The sequence below is a fragment of the Empidonax traillii genome, unplaced genomic scaffold (genome assembly GCF_003031625.1).
Source record: "Empidonax traillii isolate 1590-97213 ecotype Southwest subspecies unplaced genomic scaffold, ASM303162v1 scaffold984:size454904, whole genome shotgun sequence".
NCBI classification, from domain to species: Eukaryota; Metazoa; Chordata; class Aves; order Passeriformes; family Tyrannidae; genus Empidonax; species Empidonax traillii.
In genome coordinates, this window is record NW_020956177.1 from 94,379 (window position 1) to 116,544 (window position 22,166).

The following is a 22,166-nucleotide window of genomic DNA, read 5'->3' on the forward strand; positions in this document are numbered from 1 at the left end:
TGCCTCCAGCAGCGCCAGGCCAGGGGCAGCCCCCTCTGCCCCAGGGTCAGAGCAGGTCGCTGCCCCCAGCACTTGCCACGTCAAAGAAACCAGAGGGGCTCCCGGTCCTTTCTTTTTCCTGCGAACAAGTGATCAGCGATCAGCTGAAGCCGCTATCTGATGTACCTTTAGCCCGAGCTGTTACTGTCCCAGAGGAGGGGAATATTTCCCTGTCCACGGGGTCACGCCAGCTGCAGACACACAGCACACCAGGAGATATGGTGCTGCGGTGAAGGTGCCTGGAAAGGACCGAGTTCCAAACCAAGAGGAGAAGGATTTCTTTCAAAGGGAAGAGTCAAACCACTGCAAGGAGTGAGACCTTCCACCACCGTGATGAAGGAAACCACCGAAAATGTCTCTCTGGACGATACCGGCTGGAGCCAGGTGACATGCGAGGGCTTGCCAGGGAGTGAGACCTGCAGGGAGTGGGGAGGGACCTGATGGGCTCAGCTGTTCTGCAGCTACAGTGCTTGCTGGGAGCTGGGAGAGGCAGGCAGGCAGCCTTCCCACGGGGCTTTCACAGCTGGTGAGCCCTCAACTCCTCCAGCTCTGAAATGGGGAGCTGAAAGTGTCCACAGCCCCCACCAGAGCACAGTGGGGATGAGGCCAGTGCTCAGGTGCCACAGTGCTAGAGAGGCTGAGAGAGGTGATCTCCAAATCCAAATAGGTGGATGGAGGAGAAAGCCCCTGAGCATGGCCTGGACTGGCTTTGCCAGGACATGCCTTCAGACTGATACCCACATTTGCTGGGGAGCATCTGTTTTTAAAAATTAGGTTCAACACAAGCAAGAGCACCGAGTGCTTTGGCAGCAGCGGGAGTTTGGAGGGCTTTCATGTGGCTTTTCAGGCTGCTTGACATGTGACATTGCTTTCTGCTGTGTATCTAGACTGAAAAGATTAATCAGCCTTGTTTGCTGTGAGGGTAGGTGGTGCACAATAAGATCGTGGTCACCAGCTGCCAAAGATACCACAGGCATAGATAGGGTCTGCTAAAGAGGGAACAGGTACGTTTGCATTGGCAAGGAAATGAGTCTGACCCGTAAGAAAAGCACAGGGCTGTGGGAGAGATATGGCTGTCTGGACTAAAAACTGCAGGCATGCACACGGAGTTGAACCCAAAGTCAGAAAGCTGCCTGAGCAACGACTTCATAATTGCAGCTGTATGCAAAAGGTTAACCAAGCCAAGTAGAGACTCTTGTTATTTTAACTGATACCTCAGAACACTAAGTTTCACAGTTGACAAACTGTAAATTTAAAAAACAAAAGAGGAGAAATATATATATTAAATAATATATACTTGTGGTTGCATATCCACTTGTTCACAAATTCTCCAAGTTAAGGAGTCCATGTGGAATTCAATAACAGGCATACTTCCAGTGAACCTTAATTTTTAGCTGCCATAACTTATGAATTACTATATGCACCATTTTGATCAAGTAGACTAACACTGCTGAAGCAGTATATCTTTTTTCCTCAATAGAAAAGAAAAAAAAGAGTCTAATCTCTTTATAGCGGCATGGCATTTATCTCCATTTTGAGTGACCACTTTTAAACTTAAATCAACTAGAAAAGCACAGCACAGCATGTTTGGCCCTCATACATGTCACCAGAACAAAGTACATTTCACACTGATTAAAAAATAACAGATAACTTATTTCAACCCCTCAGACTTTTGCACTACAGTAATTCATCAATAATATTGTTATATCTCCTAAATATATTTACCTTTGTGCTTCGTCTTCTCTGAACTCCGATTTTAACAGTACTTTAGTTATTGTAATTAACTGTTGTAATTCACCTAACAACTTTTCCAGACCAAGACCCAGGACACTATTTTTATCTCTGAAGAAGATAACAGTCTGTATTTCACATACAGTGGAAAATCAAATGTTCTGGAGGTCAAAGAACTCAACTACCAGGTAAGAATTGTCATTGAAATACCTCCCTTCAGCAGGAAGCATATCCAGCAATGCCTGTTTCTATACACAAGCCATTTGAAATGCCAAACAAAGTCGAAAAAATTCACACAACTGTTGCAGAGTCAAATACATGGTTTTGTGAGTAGAATCATACTCTTGGCTGCAATACTGACAGCAGACTAACCCCTCCACTGTAAATACATTTAGTAAAGCTAGGGGGTAAGACAGGAAGAAAGATCTGTTTCTAAGCTCTGCTTTTTATCAGCCTTGAGCAAAATTATTCCTCTGAGGGTTGGGGCAGAGGGACTTTCTGTCATGATAGGGATGTTGGGAGCCCTTGCTGGCAAAAATGAGTATGTGGAAAGAGATAAAGAGAGGATGACTAATAAGGAGGATTTCAAGGGACCGTGAAATTTTTCATCTCCTTTGTGCCACCACGGCATCTGAAGTAGATTTCACAATTTTCAGTTTAATGGAATTTCAAATTGTATTAAAATTTTAAACATTTAAAATTTACAATAGCAATAAATTTCCAAAGTAACAGAGGACAGAAATAGATTTAGTGATTAACAGAATGAGAAGCAAAACACAAACCCCATAGATGAGTGCAGAAGAACTTCTTTCCATGTATTTCTGAAGATTAACAATAATATTCTTTGCTTGCAACATCATAACTTTGAAGATATTTGTTGATAAATAGTTTATTGCTTGAAGGGACTTGTTTATTTCTTTGTTAGGTTAACACAGCATCCCAGATTCCCTGGTATGAAAACCTTGCACAGATGAAAATGCCCTGGACCTGGAAATCAGATCCCCGTTCTCGTGTGTCAATAATCCAGAATCTGAATTTAAAAGTTCAAAGTGGTCAGATGCTGGCTATTATAGGAAGCACTGGTAAGAGCAAACAAATTTCAGGATATGACCAACTCTCAGATAAAACGTGCACAGCCAAGAGCAACACTCTGCAGTTTTTTTTAATGTCAAAATCTAGTTGAGAAAAAAACTACTGGCAATGTGTCACTCAAATACAATCTTTAAGTGACATGATCTTTGAGGAAACAAAGAATGATACCAGGGGAGGGCGGGTGTATAAAACTGATTTTCAAACCTGATTTTGTTATGCCTTGTACACACTTGCTATTTGTTTCCTGAGGTGTAGTGGGGTATTGTTATAACTGTGGCCTTGCAGCCCCAGATCTGCTGGACATGAATCAGCTTCATGGCTCAGATTCAAAACAGGCCAACTGCAGACTTACCCAGAAAACAGGGCAGACAAATGAGGACAGACCCCATCAGAAAGATCAGTGCCAACTTGCATAGCCGTAAGCAGAAATTCCCTCTGGATCGAAACAATTCTAACAGGACATAATATTGCATTTGGGTTAATTAAGAGTAACTTACAGAGAAGAAAAGACAGTTCCGCTGCTGTTTGGGGTCACTGCTTTGCAACGCCTTTTTCTTTTCTTCTTTCATTTTGTGGTGGGACTGGTGTAACCTTCTCCACAGTGAGGTCGTCTAATGGAGCTAAGCTCATCTAGGAAGATAAGAAGTAGACACATGATTGTGTTAAATTGAAGTAAAAAGTACTTCGGAGGGAAAAACCTCCATGCTGTGTGTCCAACTAGACTCATATATCTCAGTGATTCAGTGAAGATGCTCTCTCTCAAAGACAAGGCATATTTGCCAAAAACTTTTAACTTTATTTCTACAAAAAGAGGTGTTTCTTCCTTATTGCCATGGGAATTTTTCCTTAGTATATATCCTTAATGTAACTGAAGCTGTACCTTAGAGATTCTCCTGAAAATAAAAGGAAAAGCTTGTGATGAAATAACATACAAAGTTATAGATATAGCACCTTTGTAAGATAACATACACTGAGCACAAACACCTTTCAGCAAACTAGTCAAACTATTTTCAAAAGCTGTTTATCATTTATTTCATCAAATGCCTTAACAAAATGGATTAAACCGCTGATGGGTTTCACATTGTCAATGGCAATCAATATGTCACTCTTAAACAGAGCGATACGTGGTTTACAGATGGCTGGGTTTCTTTTTTTAAAATGTATGTATTAAGAAACAAATGTGGAGTTAATCTTTCAACAGGGAGACTAGAAATAAATGACATTTAATCATAATAAGAGAGCTCTGTGTGTTTACATACAGTATCATACAGCAAAAAGGAAAAATTCATTTACTATTTAACTCCAAATCAGGTTTTGTTTTCATTGTTTTACTTTTCCTACCTCTGATTATGAGCCAGCTTTTCTTAATTATTTAACTGTCTTTTTGTCTTATTTAAGTCATAATAATTCTTATTTCATTCATGATTAAGGTTCTTATTGTCTATATAATCATTCAACACCTTAGTCGTTCAGCTGATCCAGCTGATGTATCTGAATTCACAAATCCTTCCACAAAGAAAGCTTTTGCTTAGGATTTGGATGTCAGCCTTGCAGCCAGGGCAAGACACCACCTGTCACCTATGTTTTAAAAGTGAAAGAGAGGTAACCAAAATGATCTTGCTTCTTGTGTTCATGGAGCTACCCTCAATGCCCAACCTCCCAGTTCTGCTGAGAAATGACAAGGGTTAAAGCCCCATACTCCATTCCAGAGGGGACAGATTTCCTGAACATGAGCTCACAGTCATTATTTTCTTTGAAGACCATTTGAAAGCCACTCCGTGGATTTGGGAAAACTGCAGGAAGTGTTGTGTAAGAGACACTAAGGAACAAAAATTTCTGTCCTCTGTCTGTGACAAGACCACTTTTCAAAATGATCCCTTGGAAATTAATTTAATTTTCAACTTTGACTTTTCTAGCTGGTGGAAAGACATCCTTGCTTGATGTGATAACCTGCCGGGATCATGGAGGCAAAATCAAGTCTGGTCAAATCCTGATCAACAACAAACCCAGCACTCCCCAGCTTGTTAGGAAATGCATAGCACACGTGCGGCAGGATGACCGACTGCTCCCCCACCTGACTGTCAGAGAAACACTATTGTTCGTTGCCAAACTGCGCCTTCCGAAGTTTTTTTCAGACTCACAAAGGAAAAAAAGGGTAATTAAGCTGTTGGAAAAAAGTAAAGTTGTCAAAAATGTGTCTGACAGGAATTATCCAAGAGATCCTGTGTGTTTGGAGTCAGAACAGCTAATCTGGTATTTTTTTATGTAGATTATGAATTATAAACCTTTTTCATCTTTCAAGATAGAAACCAGCAATTGTTCCGAAGCTCATAAAAAATGACAATCTAGAGAAAGCATTACAGAGGCTGAAAGACGAACTCAATTTTTGATCTCTGAGTCTTTTTTAATGTTATCTCTAAAATCAAGAGTGTCTCTTGATCAGATAAGCTCTGAAATATCCAGACGAATTTTAACCAGTTTTATCCATGCACGAGTGTCCAAATGAACACTTGCTTTCTCTCTTTGGATCCCCCAGGTAGAAGATGTTATAGCAGAGCTGCGTTTGCGCCAGTGTGCAAACACCAGGGTAGGGAACGAGTTCCTCCGTGGTGTTTCGGGAGGCGAGAGGCGGAGGGTGAGCATCGGCGTGCAGCTGCTCTGGAACCCGGGTGAGCAAAACCCCGACACCTTCCTCGTGCCTACCACAGGCCACCTGGGGATAATGGGGCAGCAAATGAAGGTAGGAGCTTCCAGGGAACAGCTGCCCTGGGGGCAGCTCGAGGAGTTCATACTCAGAACACTAAACCTGGCAGCACCCTCTGCCAGAGGTTACCTCTCCACAGCACAGTCAGACACAGTGACTGAGTGCTGGTCCATTTGCGCAAATTGAGATCAGTGCTGATCACAGATAACACTGTGATTATTACAGCAATAATTCGGTAAACAGAGTGGTTTTTAGCAGTTGGCCCACTTGCGTTTCTGTCACCTTTGCCAATGGAAAATCGGAGGTAGGCCAATGCAGAGTCCTCCTGGGAGCCTTCACCTCCCACTCTCACCCACCCTGACAAGAAAGTTGCCTGACATTACCCTCAGGCAGTGCTCTGGTCTGTGCATATCTCGTTTGTTTTTTATCTGACCACATGCCACAAGTTACTTTGGAAGGCTGCTGGCCTATTGTAACATGGAGATTGTTTTCCTTTCCTCTGACCCAGCCCCCATTTACATGTGCAGAATTCACAGGGAAGGTAATTTTCTTGTCTGTATAGTCAGTCCTTGCAGTCTTGTGCAGCTCACTGACGTGGCTGGCTCATGCAGCAGGTGAACTAGAAACTTCCATTGTCTTTAGCAGAAACAAAACATGAGGCTAAATCCACAGCTGATTTTCCAGGATTGAATCCCCTATCTGACCTCATATATATCAAAAGCACTACTAACCTTGACTGAGCCTCTTGTTAAGCAAGATTTGACATAATTTTTTTCACTGGGAAGTGGATTTGAACAACTTTTGCTTGTATAGGAATATATTTTTGTGATTATGGAGAAAGCAGATGACTTTTTATTTTATAAGAAGTGATGCTCAGAAATAAATGCACTGGTACTGAAGTAAAAGACTATAATTTTTTTCCTTTAAATTTAAAAATAATCAGTGATATTTCATGCACTAGCACCATTTCATTTAGAACACATTTTCTAAATCAAACATGCTGCTTTCCACAGCTAAACTTATTGTCTTTGGCAGGAATACTCATACTTGATGAACCCACATCTGGACTGGACAGTTTTACTGCACATAACCTTGTGATAACATTATCCAGACTGGCCAGGGGAAACAGATTGGTTCTTCTTTCACTTCATCAGCCTCGGTCAGATATCTTCCAACTGTTTGATTTAGTTCTTCTGATGACTTCTGGACTCACTGCCTATTGTGGAACAGCCAGAGACATGGTCCAGTATTTCACAGAACTAGGCTATCCCTGCCCAAGATACAGCAATCCTGCGGATTTCTATGGTCAGTATCAAGCACTGTCATAAAAAAAAAGTTACTGGAAATTATTTGCTTTCATAAGTGTCTAGCTAACATTGATTTTTATGGACAATAACTGTCTTAGAAACGCCTTATAACTGACTCAAATCAATATTGCAGCAAGTTCTGGTTTTAATGAGATCCTTATTTCTCAGTACAGGAAATGTAAGAGAAACAAGAGGTATGGATAAAATCAATTTTTAAAAAATATCCTCCTTCTAACCCTGTCAGGTATAGCAACTCCTCCACATGTTTAGCGCACTTAACCTCATGTTTTAGCTGGTTAAAACTTTTACTCTGACTGAGAAAGACACAGATGAATTGCTTTCTGTAGCCAGTTCTCTGACTTCTCAATCACGAAATGTAGGAGCTAGTTTCCCCAGAGCGAGCAACAATATGCACCTGGAACAGTAAATGGGAAAGAGAAGTGCTGCCCAACAGAGCACACCGGAAGGGAGAAAAAGCTAACCCAAAAAGGCAATCCTTTTACTCCTCAAAGAAAATTTACACGGTTTCAAATCCATTCTTCTTCTGTTTTTTTTGCAACGTGGAAAGGGAATCTGGCCCCGTTAATCTAATGGGCAGGAATCTCTTACCAGAGGCTGGTTCAGTTGCAGCACTTAGGTCTTTGCACTCAAGTTGGCCACGAAACCTCATACAGACACACCAGTGCTCTGGAGTAACCTTTTCAGCCCTGGAGTACAGACAGCCTCAGTGCTCTGCAGTAACCCCTTCAGCTGTGCCTATGTGGCAGGCAAAGTCAGCTGGGCAGAGATAAACAGAAGTTGAACTCGGTGTCAAGCCCTGCAAAAAGACCTTTGTCACAATCAGAGTTCAGAGCCAAGGACAGCCTCAAGGAAGGCTTGAGCACCCCTGTAGGGGAATGGAGAGACAGTCCTGGAGAAACTTGTAGCTGCTGCCTGCGGTTACAAACGCCTATGACATGGAGGTAGGGAGGGATGAGAGAGGGAGGATCTTTTAGCAGGATGCAGAGTCAGCACACATAGGAAGAGAAAAGAAATATGGGCAGCAGGAAGGTGGAAATAGGACAGGGTGGCAGAGGATCCACAGGGAGAAGGAGCATGTGATGGAAACACACAAATGCTGACTGTGTGTCTGGTAGAAAAACAGGAAACCATTGTAGAATTGAAGACAGGGCAGACTGAAGTAATTTCTGGTGGACTCCTGCTAAGGGGTGGCTGAACAGAGATGATCAGCCCAATGCAAGGAATCAGGAAGTGTGCAGCAATAGCTCTCTCTGAAACCATCTGCAAAACATGCAGCACTGTCACTCTACACTGAAGGTCAACATGGTAAAATATTAATATAAGTTTAGATTTTTTAAAAAATCATTTTGTTAAGTAAAAAAATAATGCTAAGTCTCTACTCTCTCTCTATGTTATCCTTAGATAATACTCCTTTTGGACTTTTTCAGTATCCGGTAAAGTTTATGGCACCTCCATAAGATACAAATAAGATGATAACTGTAATTTTGGAGATGAAGAAAGAAACATGTGATTTAAGTCAAAGTCACATAAAAGATTGTAAATACCTACATGCCAGGAAGGAAAGTCAAATGGGTTTTTTTCCCAGCACTCCTCTCAAGGCACTATGAAATTTTGACAAATCTGAAATAGAGTTTATAATATTATAATAAGCAATTATGTAATCTCTCAGTGATTCATGGAATGACGGGGTAAGAAGCATACACATGAATAATCATCTCTGACTACCTAAAGTAACTAATAAAGTTTTAACTATTGTAAGTCGATGCATGTACACAGGTTGTACTATCTGTTCACATTGAAATCCCTGATTCTAAGCACATCATAAAGTTATCACTTCTACAGCATATGGACTTACATCAAGTGATGTCTTGCAGTTGATTTGACCAGTATCGATAAACAAACTGCAGAAAAGGAGATGGAAAGCCGAAAAAGAGCAAATACCCTTGCCAACTTGTTCCTAGAAAAAGTCAAACATTTTGATGATTTCTTATGGAAAGTTACTGAAGGAGACAATGTTGTGACCACAGTCGGCCAGCAGAGGTAAAGAAAAGAGTGTCATACAGGGGATCTGAGACACCAGCTACAGCCTGTGCTAATTTCAATATTTTTTTTTCTCTTTTTCTTTTGGACAGGTCGCATTTAAATTCAGAGGAGGCTATCAACATGCCTCACCATTCCAGTGATCAGTTACCAGGAGCCTTAAAGCAGTTCACTGTATTATTAAGGTAAACTTATCTTCAGCATAAACAGTTATGTATCATGCCCATTTGTATTCTAAATCATAAGAAAGAAGCACAAAGTGTCCCACACCTATTGCCTTCCTTCAAGCTGTCGGCATTTCAGACCTGAAATACTCAGTGGCTACTGATGGCTCATAGCTTTGATGAGGGAAAAGCCTTTACAGAAAGAGGCAGCCCAACTTCAATCACAGTCAAAGTCAGCAAGTTCCATGAATTGATTTTAACAGTGTTTGGGGCAATGTCTCTGAACATGACTGGCATTATTAAATACTATATCTTACGGTCGATGTTGTTGTTTTCCTAGTCGTCAAGTCTCCAATGACTTCAGAGACCTCTCAACGTTATTAATCCATGGATTTGAGGCCCTTCTTATGTCATTATTAATTGGATTTTTGTACTATGGCCATGACAAAGATGGACTCTCTATTCGTGACACAACAGCACTGCTGTACATGATAGGTGCCCTAATCCCATTCACAATAATTTTGGATGTTATAGCCAAATGTAAGTGTCGGTTTTCTTGTAAACATTATAAGCAATCAAAATCAGAAGATTCCTAAATTAATGAAAAAATTAAACTTATTAATACAACTCAAGGCCTAAAACAATCTGGTTTTTTCCTCCTCCGCAGGCCATTCAGAAAGAGCAATGCTTTATCATGACTTGGAAGGTGGAATGTACTCTGTCAGCCCATACTTCTTTGCTAAGGTAATTGGTTTTGTTGCCAGGAAATACAAACAGCTGCCTTGAACATTTAAAAAAAAAAACACAAGCAAATCAAAGACTTGTTGTATAAACAATCACATTCATATCAGATGTTGTTCTTTTGTGTCTGCTGGCTAAGGCTATCGTTCTTGCTTCCTTGGCATTAATAGATTAAACCTCACACTACTTTAGATCTGTTGCCATAAGTCATGGCTGAGATCCCACACCCGAGAAGCCAAAGAAGAACCTTTCCCTGGGCTGTTTGGCCAAAATTTAAGAAATCTCAAACTCAAATCTGGGGGTTTAGGCAATTTCATATACCTGCATAATTCACTGAAGCACCTCTGAAAGTTTGCTTATGTGTCTTGATCTGCAAAACAAAATATTTGCATCAAAAGCTAAAGCAAAGGTAAAACAGAAATTACAAACTGTTGTTTCCAGTTGTTGTTTCGGCCTGTGCTGGTCAGAGATAAAAAAAACTGTATTAAGTGCATAAAGAGCCAGAGTTTCTGGAATTAAATTTAGAACTTTTTTTTAAAAAATTGCATTCTCTTTTTCACAAGGGTTTAGAATAATCTCTTCTTTGTGATGTTGCCGCTGTTAGATGAGTTCTGCCTGCCATGGCATCTGTAATTTAGGTTTCCATTTCTGCACAAGATTTTAAATGCTTATTAGTGGTTGCCAGAGAAAAATATTCTTTGCATTGTGTCACAAAGATTGCACATTATTCACAGAGAAATCGATGTAATTTGTTACAACCTTAGTATTACAGGATAGTAGCAACCCTCTTAGGAAGAACTAATGCTCTCTATAGACTCTTCAGATATTTGAGAAAATCCTATTTATGCCTTTGTTTTACAACAAATTAAGCTGCTATCTGGACTGCCTTTGGGACAAGGTAGGGAATGGACCAACAGCCAAATTTGTCTCAAATGTGATCTCACATTAGGTTCAACCAAATTGGGGCAAAACGTACATTAGCCATGAGTCAGTCACAGTATCGCTGTTAACAAGCACACCAGTTCTCAGGGAAAGCCTCTTCAATTCTTAGAAACTGCCCAAACAGTAACAAAACAAGACCTCTAACCTAAAACAAGAGTCCTCTCCATTTAACAATTAGTTACAAGCAATGTCACAACTGGAGAAAAAATTAGCGTGGATTTCAGTTTCTGCTGTGGATTGGTCTTGCATGTCACTGTTAACCCCTAACAGGCAGAGGATTGCGTTCTAAGGGAGTATTTCCCAGAGTTTTTATAAGAAGTCTGTAAGTACATTAAGGCACATCTCATGTGGTTTTGTAATTATCATTCAACTCATTCTCTTTTTTTATTTTTTTTTTTTTTCTTCTCCCTGAACAGATTTTGGGGGAGCTCCCAGAACACTGTGCTTTTGTTATAATTTATGGAGTTCCCATCTACTGGCTGGCAAACCTCATCCCTGAACCAATGCATTTCCTGCTGAACTTTGTCTCGGTGTGGCTGGCTGTGTACAGTGCCCGTGCCATGGCACTCTGGGTGGCAGCGCTGCTGCCGACCTTGCAGCTCTCAGCCTTCCTTGGGAACGTCCTTTTCACATCCTTCTACCTGAGTGGTGGTTTTGTGATAAGCCTGGAAAGTCTCTGGACAGGTGAGACGAAGTTCCCACCATCCCTCCAAACTGAAACATCGATGGCTTTCATCAGTGACTAGTTGTTGAGATGCTGCAGAGCTGTGCAGGAAAACTTAGCTTTGCTCATACCTTTGCAATTATCTTCTTGGATGGTGACAGTGGAGTCAGATAATTCATTCCGTATAAGTTTCTCCATCTGAAAATGAGGGAACAGGAAGTTTGGTCAAAAAAGCACTAGAGACTAGAGAAAGGTTTGATTATTAAGTGGTTGCCAAACTTTTCAGTAAAAAGAATTGTATTCAAAAGATGAAGATGGAGCTCCAGGAAGACTTGGCTGACAGTAGGAGTTTGATGGATATGGATATTATCTCACTCCTCACTTCCCATCTCCATGTAACAACATAAAGTATATCTGCTATTTTGTCCAATAATAAACTCCTACATGTTTACAGCCTCTGGCTGTCAACAAATGAGACAAACCTGCTGTATTTGGCAGCAGCACAGCAGTTTTTGAGGTCTCAAGTTTTGTGTATGTGTATCCATTTCTTTCATTCTGTTTGTGTTTTTTTTTTTTTTTTCCAGTTCCTTTTTGGGTTTCTAAAATCTCTTTCCTCAGATGGAATTTTCAAGGAATGATGCAAATTCAGTTCACTGACCACACATATGAAATGACCGTTGGAAACACTACTTTTAAAATACCAGGGAAATTTGTAAGTCAGTTACAAAAACTGTTACAAACATTTGATAACCAGGTGGAATGCCATTTATATGCCTGTCATATTTAAATGGCATTTAAATGTTGTAGGCCTCAAATTTGGCAAATGCCAAATCAGTGCACGAAGTCGTGTTACACTTGGTATATTGTAAGTTTGTCCTTAAAGATGTCCCTATAGCAGTCAGTCATACGACTTTCTTTCAATGAAAGAGGAAAAAAAATAAGGAAAAAAAAAAAAAGGCAAATAATCGTGGGCCACTATTTTCTACACAAGCCCCAACTATGCACTTGCTGAAATTGTTCAGGAGCTGAACTGTGCTCCTCTGAAATAGGAACAGGGTAGCTGCAACCCACTACCAAAGCACCCCAAAAGCTACACCCAGCTGGAAACCAAGGGGAAAAGATGGCATGAGCCAGGGGAGCTCACATGTAAAACACAATTCACAGATCCAGCATGAAAATGTTGTGCCTTTTCCCAATTTCGTGTTATTGGTCATTACAGATCATTCACTCTCTGGACATGGACTCCCATCCTCTCTACGTGAGCTACCTCGTCCTCATCGGTATCATTTGCAGCTTCCTGCTTTTATACTATTTATCTCTGCGCTTCATCAAGCAGAAATCAACCCAAGACTGGTAACAGCAGAGGCGGCAGCAGGTGACCGCGTCCCTTGCAGGAAGGCAGGGGAAGAACGAGCCCAATTTTGGTCCCCCCCTCCCCGGCAGCCGCCCAGGGGAAGAGGCGGGCGGCGGCAGCGCGGCTGCCACAGGATGGCAGCAGAACCCCAGGAGTCGGGATGCGGGAGCGCTCCCCGCAGAGCCCAACACGGACCGCGGCTTCAGCCTGGGCTGGGGGTTTGGGGTGGGCTTTGGGCTTTTTTGTTCGCTTGACACACGGATTTCACAGGTGACAAGGCACCTGTGAGTTCTCCACATGTTCTGAGCTGCGGGCCACCGATTTTTAAGGACCCGCTGCACATGGTAATAGCTGATGTTTTAGTACATAATGTTTGAACATATACTGATCACGTATTTAATTCAGAGAACCGCGAGAGAAGAGGATCAGAACACTACTTTCTGTGGCATGTATGACATTCAGCACTCACAAACACAGCACAGAGGAAAGCAAACCAGAAGATTTCACAGCTGCTCCAGGAGAACATGTGCAAGGATGGAAAATACAACTGTTAACTACTCTGTGTTGTTTCTAATTGCTTGTGTATTTTAAAACTTTGCCTTTGTGTTCCAGTTAGATGCTGATGATGCCCAAAATGGGTATTTGCTCACTGTAGATATGATAACAATAAAATTATCTCACCTTCTTGGATTCATTTTTACAGTGTAAATACATACTAATTGATTGTTATTAACGACATCTTTCTCCATGGCAGTACAAATCACAGCAATTCACCAAGTTTGCTTCCTCAGGTTCTCAGGTAGAAAATACCAACCTGCCCCTGAGTAATTAAAAACCTAACAATGCAATCTATTAAATGCTTGCAACTGTGCACCTAGTTATACTCACAGAAAATGAATATCAGTAAATAAATGGCCGTAGCTCACACACAGTGATGGTAAGTGCATGTACACATTAGGTGTACAGTTGCTGTGAGCACTTTATAAGATTAGCTTGCTGCTTTTAAATGTTTAGATGCACATCTCTGTTCCTCTATACAGAAACCCAAAGCAAATGGACTACTTGACTTTCCTTTACATGTTGCTCACAGTGGAAAACTCCTCCTGTAATCGGCTATAATGCCCCAGATACTGTTACATAAATCCCAAGGCTTGGTTTGGCTTTTTTTAAAGAATTAAGAATGAAAGAACATCCATATTTTATTATTCAATTTGGCAGTCAGGACTGCCACATTACTTTCCACAGATGCCACGAGGTAACATATTCCCAGGAAGACCTCGGTCTAAAGATATTAAGCAGGTCTGATAAAGTAAGATCTTCAGCCTTAGGCAGCAGTAGGAATCCAAAACACTCCAAGGTTCTTCTAAGGCAAATCCTACCATATCTTTCCGGTTCTGCTGCATTTGGTTTCAAAAAAACCCACTTGATCTGATCTCAGTGCCATTTTGAAATTATCAGATTTTCATTGCCTTTTAATGGCAAAGCCAATTCTTTCAGTCCAATTCAGCATCATTAAATTGTCAGAATAGCAGCTTCCTATTTGATTCTTAATTATTCCTTTTTATTATATTTAAGACACTTTTTTTTTTAAATGGTTTACTCTTCTTTGTAATGATCTGTTGTGATTAGAATCTCTTTTATATTACACTGAAGTTTTAAGGGTATATATTGGTACTTCTAGTCTAAACCTCTATTTTCAAGGTATTTAGAGGATTAAATTCTAGGCTGACTCTCTGTTGTGAATTCACCTTGATGTTTAATAAAAAAAAAGGAGAGACACAATGGGAGAAATTAAAGACATAAGGGACAGCTCTGAATTTTAGGGGCATATTGTCACGCACAGAAATCTTCAGGCATCTAGATAAGAATATACCATAGCCTTAACTTTGAATTTCCTTCCTTTTGTGAAATTAGTCAGGCTGCTGACATTACTTAAACAGCCTTTTTCAATTTAAAATTCCACCCTCTTAACATTATGCAGCAGGACCAAACGGTGTGAGTGTTTCAGAGGTGGTGTTATGACAAGGGTAGATGTATACATAATGGGGACTTGAGCAGTGAGCCGGGGAACAGCCAGCGCGTGGAGTGGAGGAAGAGCTATCATAGGAGGTGGCCAGGCCTCTGTTTACACAGAAAAAGCTCATATTCTATATACTACAATTACATTAGCACACTGCCTGTGATCATATCTTGTTTCCTTGATGCCGAGAGATGGGGAATATAGGCTGTGATTATTGTTACAGGCTTTAGCAATAAGAAGGTAGGAGCCTTGAAATACCAGCAATTAGCGTTCACGCCTAACAATAGCATGCTGTGGGGCTGTGTATGGAGAGGAGCACAGGGAAGAGTGGGTGGATGACACACAACCTGCCCCACTCGCGCTACCAGGAGTTGCAGGTAGTGCAGGTTTAGGGGAATTATGCACCTCTCAGCCAGTGAAGCTCATGCTGTATGCTCTGGCCACTACTCACACTTCCAGAGTGGACCTGCTGCTGCTGCTGCTGCAAAATCAAACGGTCAGCGAGGCAACAGAAACCTTCCCAAGAGTTCTAATCAAGTGTGCTGGTTTCAGCTGGGGTAGAGTTAATTTTCTTCACAGTGGCTGGTATGAGGCTGTGTTTGGGATTTGTGCTGTACACAGGGTTGATAACATAGAGATGTTTTTGTTATTGCTGAGCTGGGCTTACACAGAGCCAAGGCCTTTTCTGCTTTTCGTACTGACATGCTGGCAAGGAAGCTGGGAATGCATGAGAGGCTGGAAGGAGACACAAGCAGAAGAGGTGACCCGAACTGACTGTAAGAGTATTCCATACCATATGACATCATGCTCAGTATATAAAGCTGGAGGAAAGAAGGAGGAAGTGAGGGCATTTTGTCTTCCCAAGTAACCATTACACATGATGGGGCCCTGCTCCCCTGTAGATGGCTGAACACCTGCCTGCCTATGGGAAACAGTAAATTAATTCTTTTGCTTTGCTTGTGTACATGGCCTTTGCTTTCCTTATTAAACTGTCATTATCTCAGCCCATGAGTTTTCTGGCTTTTGCCCTTCCAGTTCTCCCCCCAGTCCTGCTGGTGGGGAAGCGAGCCAGTGGCTGCATAGTGCTTGGCTAATGGCTGGAGTTAAACCACGACACCGAGGCTAAAAGTCATCACTGAATTTCAGCACAGCTTTGCTCTCCAGGTTTCAGAACAGCCGTTTTTTTTCCTCTGACTGGCCTCTATCAGCAGCAGCTCCCTGTGCCCTCCTGTCTGCACTACCTGTACAATCTCAACAGTACAGAACACAAGAAAGACACTGCCCAAAACTCACTGTACTGCCTGTTCCACACACAACATTCAGTCTGTAACCAACTTTAGCAATGTGGTTAAGGCAGATATGCCACTCGAGCAGAGCACTGCTCTCTAGCCCAACAATGCCACCATCCCAAGGGTTTACCCAGTGCTGTCTTTGCTCTCCCTGTATCCTCCCTGACCAGCTTCAGAAAGGATCTCCTCAGCTGTAAGTCATGGTCTCCTGCAGGCGGGTCGGTGTAAAACCGGTTTTGAAATGGCACCACATTTAATTTGTCACACGGTTTCCAAGTTGTTTTGTCCAGCTACTGTTTGAACCGCCCAGGGCACAACAAAACTGCAACAGGCTATGGGGCGTCAGTCTGCAGACACGTCAGACTGGGGAGTGGGATTATCAAATATAAGCAAAAATAGTATTTGTAAGGAAAATTCACCAAATTTAGAACCAAAAAAAAAAAAAATTCTTTCCTGATTACATAAATACTATAAAGTACTCTCTGGACAACAGAACTGTGTGTTGTTACAATACCTCTAGAGGCGGTATCTGATCCATAAAGAAACAGGTAAGACAAATTTGTCATTATTACTTAAGTCTTTAATATACAGGCAGAGGTAGGAAGATCTTCCCCAGTTTCCCCTCCAAGTTTATGCAGTCTCTCCACTTGGCAAATGAGCAAACTTTTTTAGCACTGGAAAATGGATTACAGAAACACTGCTCTACATACTGGCTTGTGGGCAGTGGCAGTCCTCCAAAATACTTTTAACTCGTCCTTGGGAAAGGACTAGCTTTCATTATGGCTAAGCTAAATTAATAAGTAGCTGTTTCGCCCCATATTTGTTGATTGCAAAATCCGTTGAGAAATGCTAAATAAGTAACAAGTATCAATAGCCATTCCTTTCAATAACACTCCATGAAATTCCTTTAAAAAATAAATCACAGACAATACAGTATACATGGAGATCCTTTGGGTAAGAAATCGCAGGTGTTGGTATGTCCACTTGTACCAGAAATAACAAACCTTTCAGGTTTTAGCCACAATGATTAATTTTAATGGCAGTAGACAAGAAACAGTGTACACAGAGCTCTGTGACATGCTGCCTTTTTTTTTTGCCTTAATACTCGGAGAGCCAAGACAAGCCCTTCATATGTTAGCAGCTATTAATTAAGGCAACAATGTTTAAGCAGTGGGTTGAGGTAATTTTAAAACTGCTTAACCCTTTTAAGAACTGATGAGCTTTAGAAAGCATATATATGAGTCTGTGCTCACATTAATACGTAGATGTAGAGGTATCTGCATGAATGGATTACATACATATGTATATACACACACAACTAATGCCTATGATTGCTTTTATTTTTATTCTTTTTAGGGAATATTTAAAAAGCAATTCAGATCCATAATTTATAGAAGTGCTGTTGCCAATTTATATAATTAATTATAAAACTGTTTGCTGACACTTATTTTGTCATTAAATCAAACTTAAAGGTTATTTTGAATTGCAAATTTTGTTGGCATTATTTTGCTTTCATGGTCACAATTAGATACTTATAATGCTTCCAGTGCTAAAAACCTGCAACTTTAACCCCTCAGTCCTCACACCATGGCTCCCAAACCAGCTTCTTCCATAGCGACGCATTTGTACCTTTTGCTCCTCTTTAAGAACCTGATCAGAGTTTGCTAAGATTCCCAGCATATCTCAGTACTGTTTCTGCCCAACACAATCTTTTTTCATGTCTAACAAGTGGGTTTAGAGGCACAAATGTTAAGGTACTGGCCAGAACAACATGGTGAGTAAACAAGCAATGCCACTAGCCTCAAAAAAAAAGAAAAAAAAAATCTGTATTTTGTAAACAAGCAAATTAACCCAAATTTTCAAGCGAATTCAGAGCAATTGGAAATCTATGAACATTTACAAATTGTCAAAACCAAAATGCACAGAACAGGAAATTTTCAATAAACTCTCAGTGCCTTGCAACAATATACAACTGTACGAGGTAACAGGTAACATCACCAACCTTCAAGACTTTCATTTACTGGGGACTGGGGAAAGAGCTTAAAAAAACAACAAAAACTTCTTGAAAATAAAAAAACCCTTCGTGTTCTACTGAGAAAGTCAGAAGGCCTGTGTAGCCTCCCCCAGCAGCTCCAGCCTGACACAAGTAAACGTTGTCCTTCTCATAATTCAAGTCATGATGCTGAGAAGACTGCCCTAAAAGGACTGAGTATTATCCCTAACAAACACCCCAAATCTTCTACGACACTTAGTTAAAAATAGCTAATCGCTTTGTGGCAGCGCTTCAACTGAGGGAGGAAAGGCATGAAGCCAAAAAATGGGAGTTCCAAACCAGGCAGCAGCAAAATGTGGTACACAAAATGAAAACTCTGAAAAATGAGACATGTGCTGCCCTTATTAGCTGCCACCAGGTTCTGGATGTTATGCTACACAAGGCAGGTGCTGGATTTTCAGGTGGGTAAGCTGGAGGACAAACATGTGGTAGCCATCACCCGAAGAGACTCTGATCTCAGCTGAGAAAGGCAGAACACCAACAACTTCTTTGCTCTTTTATCATCCACTTCACAGAATCATTTAATCAACTTTTTGGAGTGTAATTCCTAGGAATAGGGGCACGTGTTGCCATTCCCTGCGGAGCCACAAGGGCATTTCAGGCCTGTGGGAACAGTCTAAAAGCCATCCCTGTCCCACCAGTCCCACAGTAATCCTCTGCACATTGGCTCTGGCCACCCTCGCCACAAGCTGTACCTGCTTCCCACCTTTCCCCACAACTCCTACAAATACTCATGTCACAAGGCATTTTGTCCAGGTATTGTTGTTGCCAAGAGGAGCGTGCTGCCTGGTCACAGCAGAGCTAAGCACAACGCTTTGGACAAACTTGCTCCAGGTTTGTCCCTTCTGAAGGCAAGACAAAAGAAAAGTGAATGAGTGTTTTTAGCTTTATGTACTTCCTAGGGAATTTCTAAGTGCCTTTGTATTAGAAGAACGCCTTGAAGCTCTGTAGTATGTTCAGTGACAGGCGCGTGATAAATTTCCACTGGAAAAAACCCCTGAACGTGACTGACAACAGTAAAGCCACAAATTACCGTAATTTTATGCCCCCTGCAGCTAGTGGTATAAAACATAGTTTTCAACCTTGTTTTTACTTGCTGAATTTAGACAAATTTATGTTATTGATGACAGTGAGAAAGACACTCAAATACAGAAATTGTATTCCTGGGCATAAAAACAATTGGAGCACAATATTTTATATGTACTATAGGCGCTGAAAAAAATACAGCTGTCATTAAAAATACAAAAAAAGATGGAAAACTTAAGGGTTCAAAATAATTATTTTCACATTATAAACATATTTATTTCCAGATATCACACTTGATCAGTTTTTTCCTCCTCCCTGGAATGCTGAACAGTTAACCAGGTGTGGAATGCTCTCTCTGAACATTAATGTTTGAAATACAGGCTGTGTCAACAATATCATAAAGAAAAGCAAAAACCTTGTTTAAGCAGTCTACAGATATACGGCTCCTAATGGATTTTCCAATGAGCATATGCTTTCTATCGTATTTCTAATTTTTAGAGTGTAATTTTATTTACAAAGGGTTCCGAGTGCTCTAAAAATGGACAATTGCTAGAGATGATCAAGCTTTACACACACAGACTGTTCGAGCTACCAGCTAAACTAATGCGAGGGAAATCCCAGGGAATTCTGCAAGTAACAAGGGCAACTGTATGATACATTTTTGGTTTAGGCAGAAAGGTTTTCAGAATATGGCTAGGTAGTGGGCTCAGCAACCTGACAACTGCTGCAGTTACAACCTCACCTCAGGCTGCAATCTCAGTATCAGAACATGCAAAGAAATGGTGATGGCCCCAATGCCACACACTGTCCTGTATTCAGGATTTTAGAACCACCCCAAATTACACTAACAACGTACTTACTCCTAACAGCTGCTTTTGAATTTGAGGAGAAGTTGAAGAGGCTGCTTCCTTTGGTATTTGTGGCACATGAAGATGCTCCTGTTCCTTCACTTAGGATCAGGCTTGGCTCAGCAGCTCTGAGCAGTCCTTCAGGCCTTGTCCTTCACTGAGCTGGGCTTAGCAGACAACACACACTTACAGTCCTTGCTGCTGCCACTGCCGCCTTCTCCAGCAAACCTCAAGGAGAAATGGTTGAAGAGGAGACAGCGGGAGTCATAAGAAAGGCAAAGATCCTTGGTGATGCGTCATCGACCACAGCAGCCAACAAGCTGAGGGCTCCTCCTGGACCCCTCATGGTCCTTCCCTCCCAATCTGACCAGGCCTAAAGCGTCTCAATGAAGCTGCTGGACTTGTCCTAAATGAGACCCACAGTACCAACACCCATCCTTCCCACTTCAGTACTTTGCCCATACTTCCCATCCCTTCAGAGTTCCTCTGCAGTGGTCCTATACTTTGGCAACCATTCTTCCCAGCCCATCTCCCATAAATAAAAATCCAGAACCCAAGAAGCATTTCAGAGTTGCCTTTGCCGGCCTCAAAGGAGGTTGGTCAGGATGACTTTGTCCTGTCCACACCCACCTGCTTTCTCTCCAGCCCAAACTGTTTTCTGTCTTAAAGTCCACCCTTTACTCTTCCCCTCATCTCTTATCTACAACTCCACCTTTCAGATCTGCCCTGGTTTCATGGACTATGGGAAGAACAGCAGATGCAAACTACTTGCAAAACCAAGAATTAAACTTGCTGTTGATTGTCAAGACTCATGACTGTGAGAGACTGAGGTTTGCTGCTTTCTGAACCTTGAGTTCATTGGCACTTGCAGCTGAGGGAAATTTAAGAGAAACACAGAGCTACACTGAGATCTGTTGCAGACAATCTCAGTTCTACAAATACCACTGCTTTATCATGGTGTTCAAGGGTAATCACGTGAGAAATTGCGAAGCATCAGCCAACTGCAATATAGAGGTTTAGGAGTATCAGAGAGAAACCTTGCATTAATAGCTTTATCTAAAAGTAGATCAATGTGGAACCCCCGTCTATAGCAGGCACTGCATTAGACAGTTTCTATTATCTCATTTTCTTAATTACAGGAAACAGTAGAGAAAACTCAAACCTCAAACTTCCATATCTGCTCTTATTTCCATATCTAATGGGAAACCCAGCATTTTGCTTCTGTAGCTGAGGATCTACATACTCACACTTCGAAAGATGCCCTCGGATTGAACTGCAGTCTCAGTTGGAGCCACTGACTTAAAAGGATATTCAGTTTCTTCTGATTACTGGTTCATAGAAGCACTGGCAAACCACCAGAGGCTGAAGCCATTCTGGAAAGGAAATATCTTTTGGCAGTTGATTTTACACAGAAATTATGAGAATAATTTTAAGAAATACAGAGAAATCTTTGCTTTAAAAAGGGCTAAATTCAATGACAGTCACAGCTTTTTCTTTCATGTTTACCTTTTTCACCTTTACAGTAACACTAAACTGGTGCAGGAAATTGGACATTCCTTCTAGATGCTGACTAATTTCTCACATTGAACGGCAAGACCTCCTGGTCACATCCATCACTTCTGTCACTTTCTCCTCTGCTGCGTTCCTGGGGAGCCCAGAAGCATAACACGTTCAAGAAAAGCAATAAATACAGTAGTACCCTGGTGAATGCACTACCAGTCTACTTCTCTGTCAATATGTGCACTCGTGATTCTACCTGCATGGTTATGATCCTCCCTCGTCATGTAAACCTCAGCTGGAATCCTGCTGACCCAGGCATTCAATCTGTAAAAACACCACGACTCTCACTGCCAGAGACACAATGCATTCAGCTACTCCATTTTCAACAGTGGGTACATATTAGGGAAGTCTAAAGACAGCTACAAACCTACCAAGCTACAGTTCTTGCCACAGAAAAGGGTCTCAGGAGACAACGAGTTGAACGAATTGTTTCAGTAGATAAGCATAAAACTACAGCACGTAATTATCATGCTGCAAAATGACTATATTGGTAGTTCACAAGGAAACTTTCCCCATGTTGATCTTGAAACCTCAAAAAGTCTCCTCTTCCTGCCCCTTCCTCAAGGGGAGC

At 41.4% G+C, this 22,166-nt stretch overlaps 1 protein-coding gene across 2 annotated transcripts; it reads left to right on the top strand.

The window, feature by feature from the left end:
* The first annotated feature begins 125 nt into the window (after window positions 1–125).
* On the top strand, window positions 126–21,498 carry ABCG8 (ATP binding cassette subfamily G member 8). 2 transcript variants are annotated; one of them, XM_027903586.1, is made up of 14 exons: window positions 126–444; window positions 1,854–1,958; window positions 2,696–2,852; window positions 4,779–5,017; window positions 5,399–5,531; window positions 6,602–6,871; window positions 8,769–8,934; window positions 9,027–9,119; window positions 9,439–9,638; window positions 9,766–9,842; window positions 11,198–11,465; window positions 12,030–12,157; window positions 12,665–12,843; window positions 20,755–21,498. In XM_027903586.1, the coding sequence occupies exons 1-13, from the start codon at window positions 373–375 to the stop codon at window positions 12,800–12,802; spliced, it is 2,046 nt and encodes a 681-aa protein (XP_027759387.1). In that variant the 5' UTR covers window positions 126–372; the 3' UTR covers window positions 12,803–12,843; window positions 20,755–21,498. The 2 variants fall into 2 exon arrangements, with proteins under 2 accessions (XP_027759387.1, XP_027759389.1); XM_027903588.1 differs by having other exon boundaries at window positions 128–423; window positions 20,755–21,497.
* Window positions 21,499–22,166: the final 668 nt, after the last annotated feature.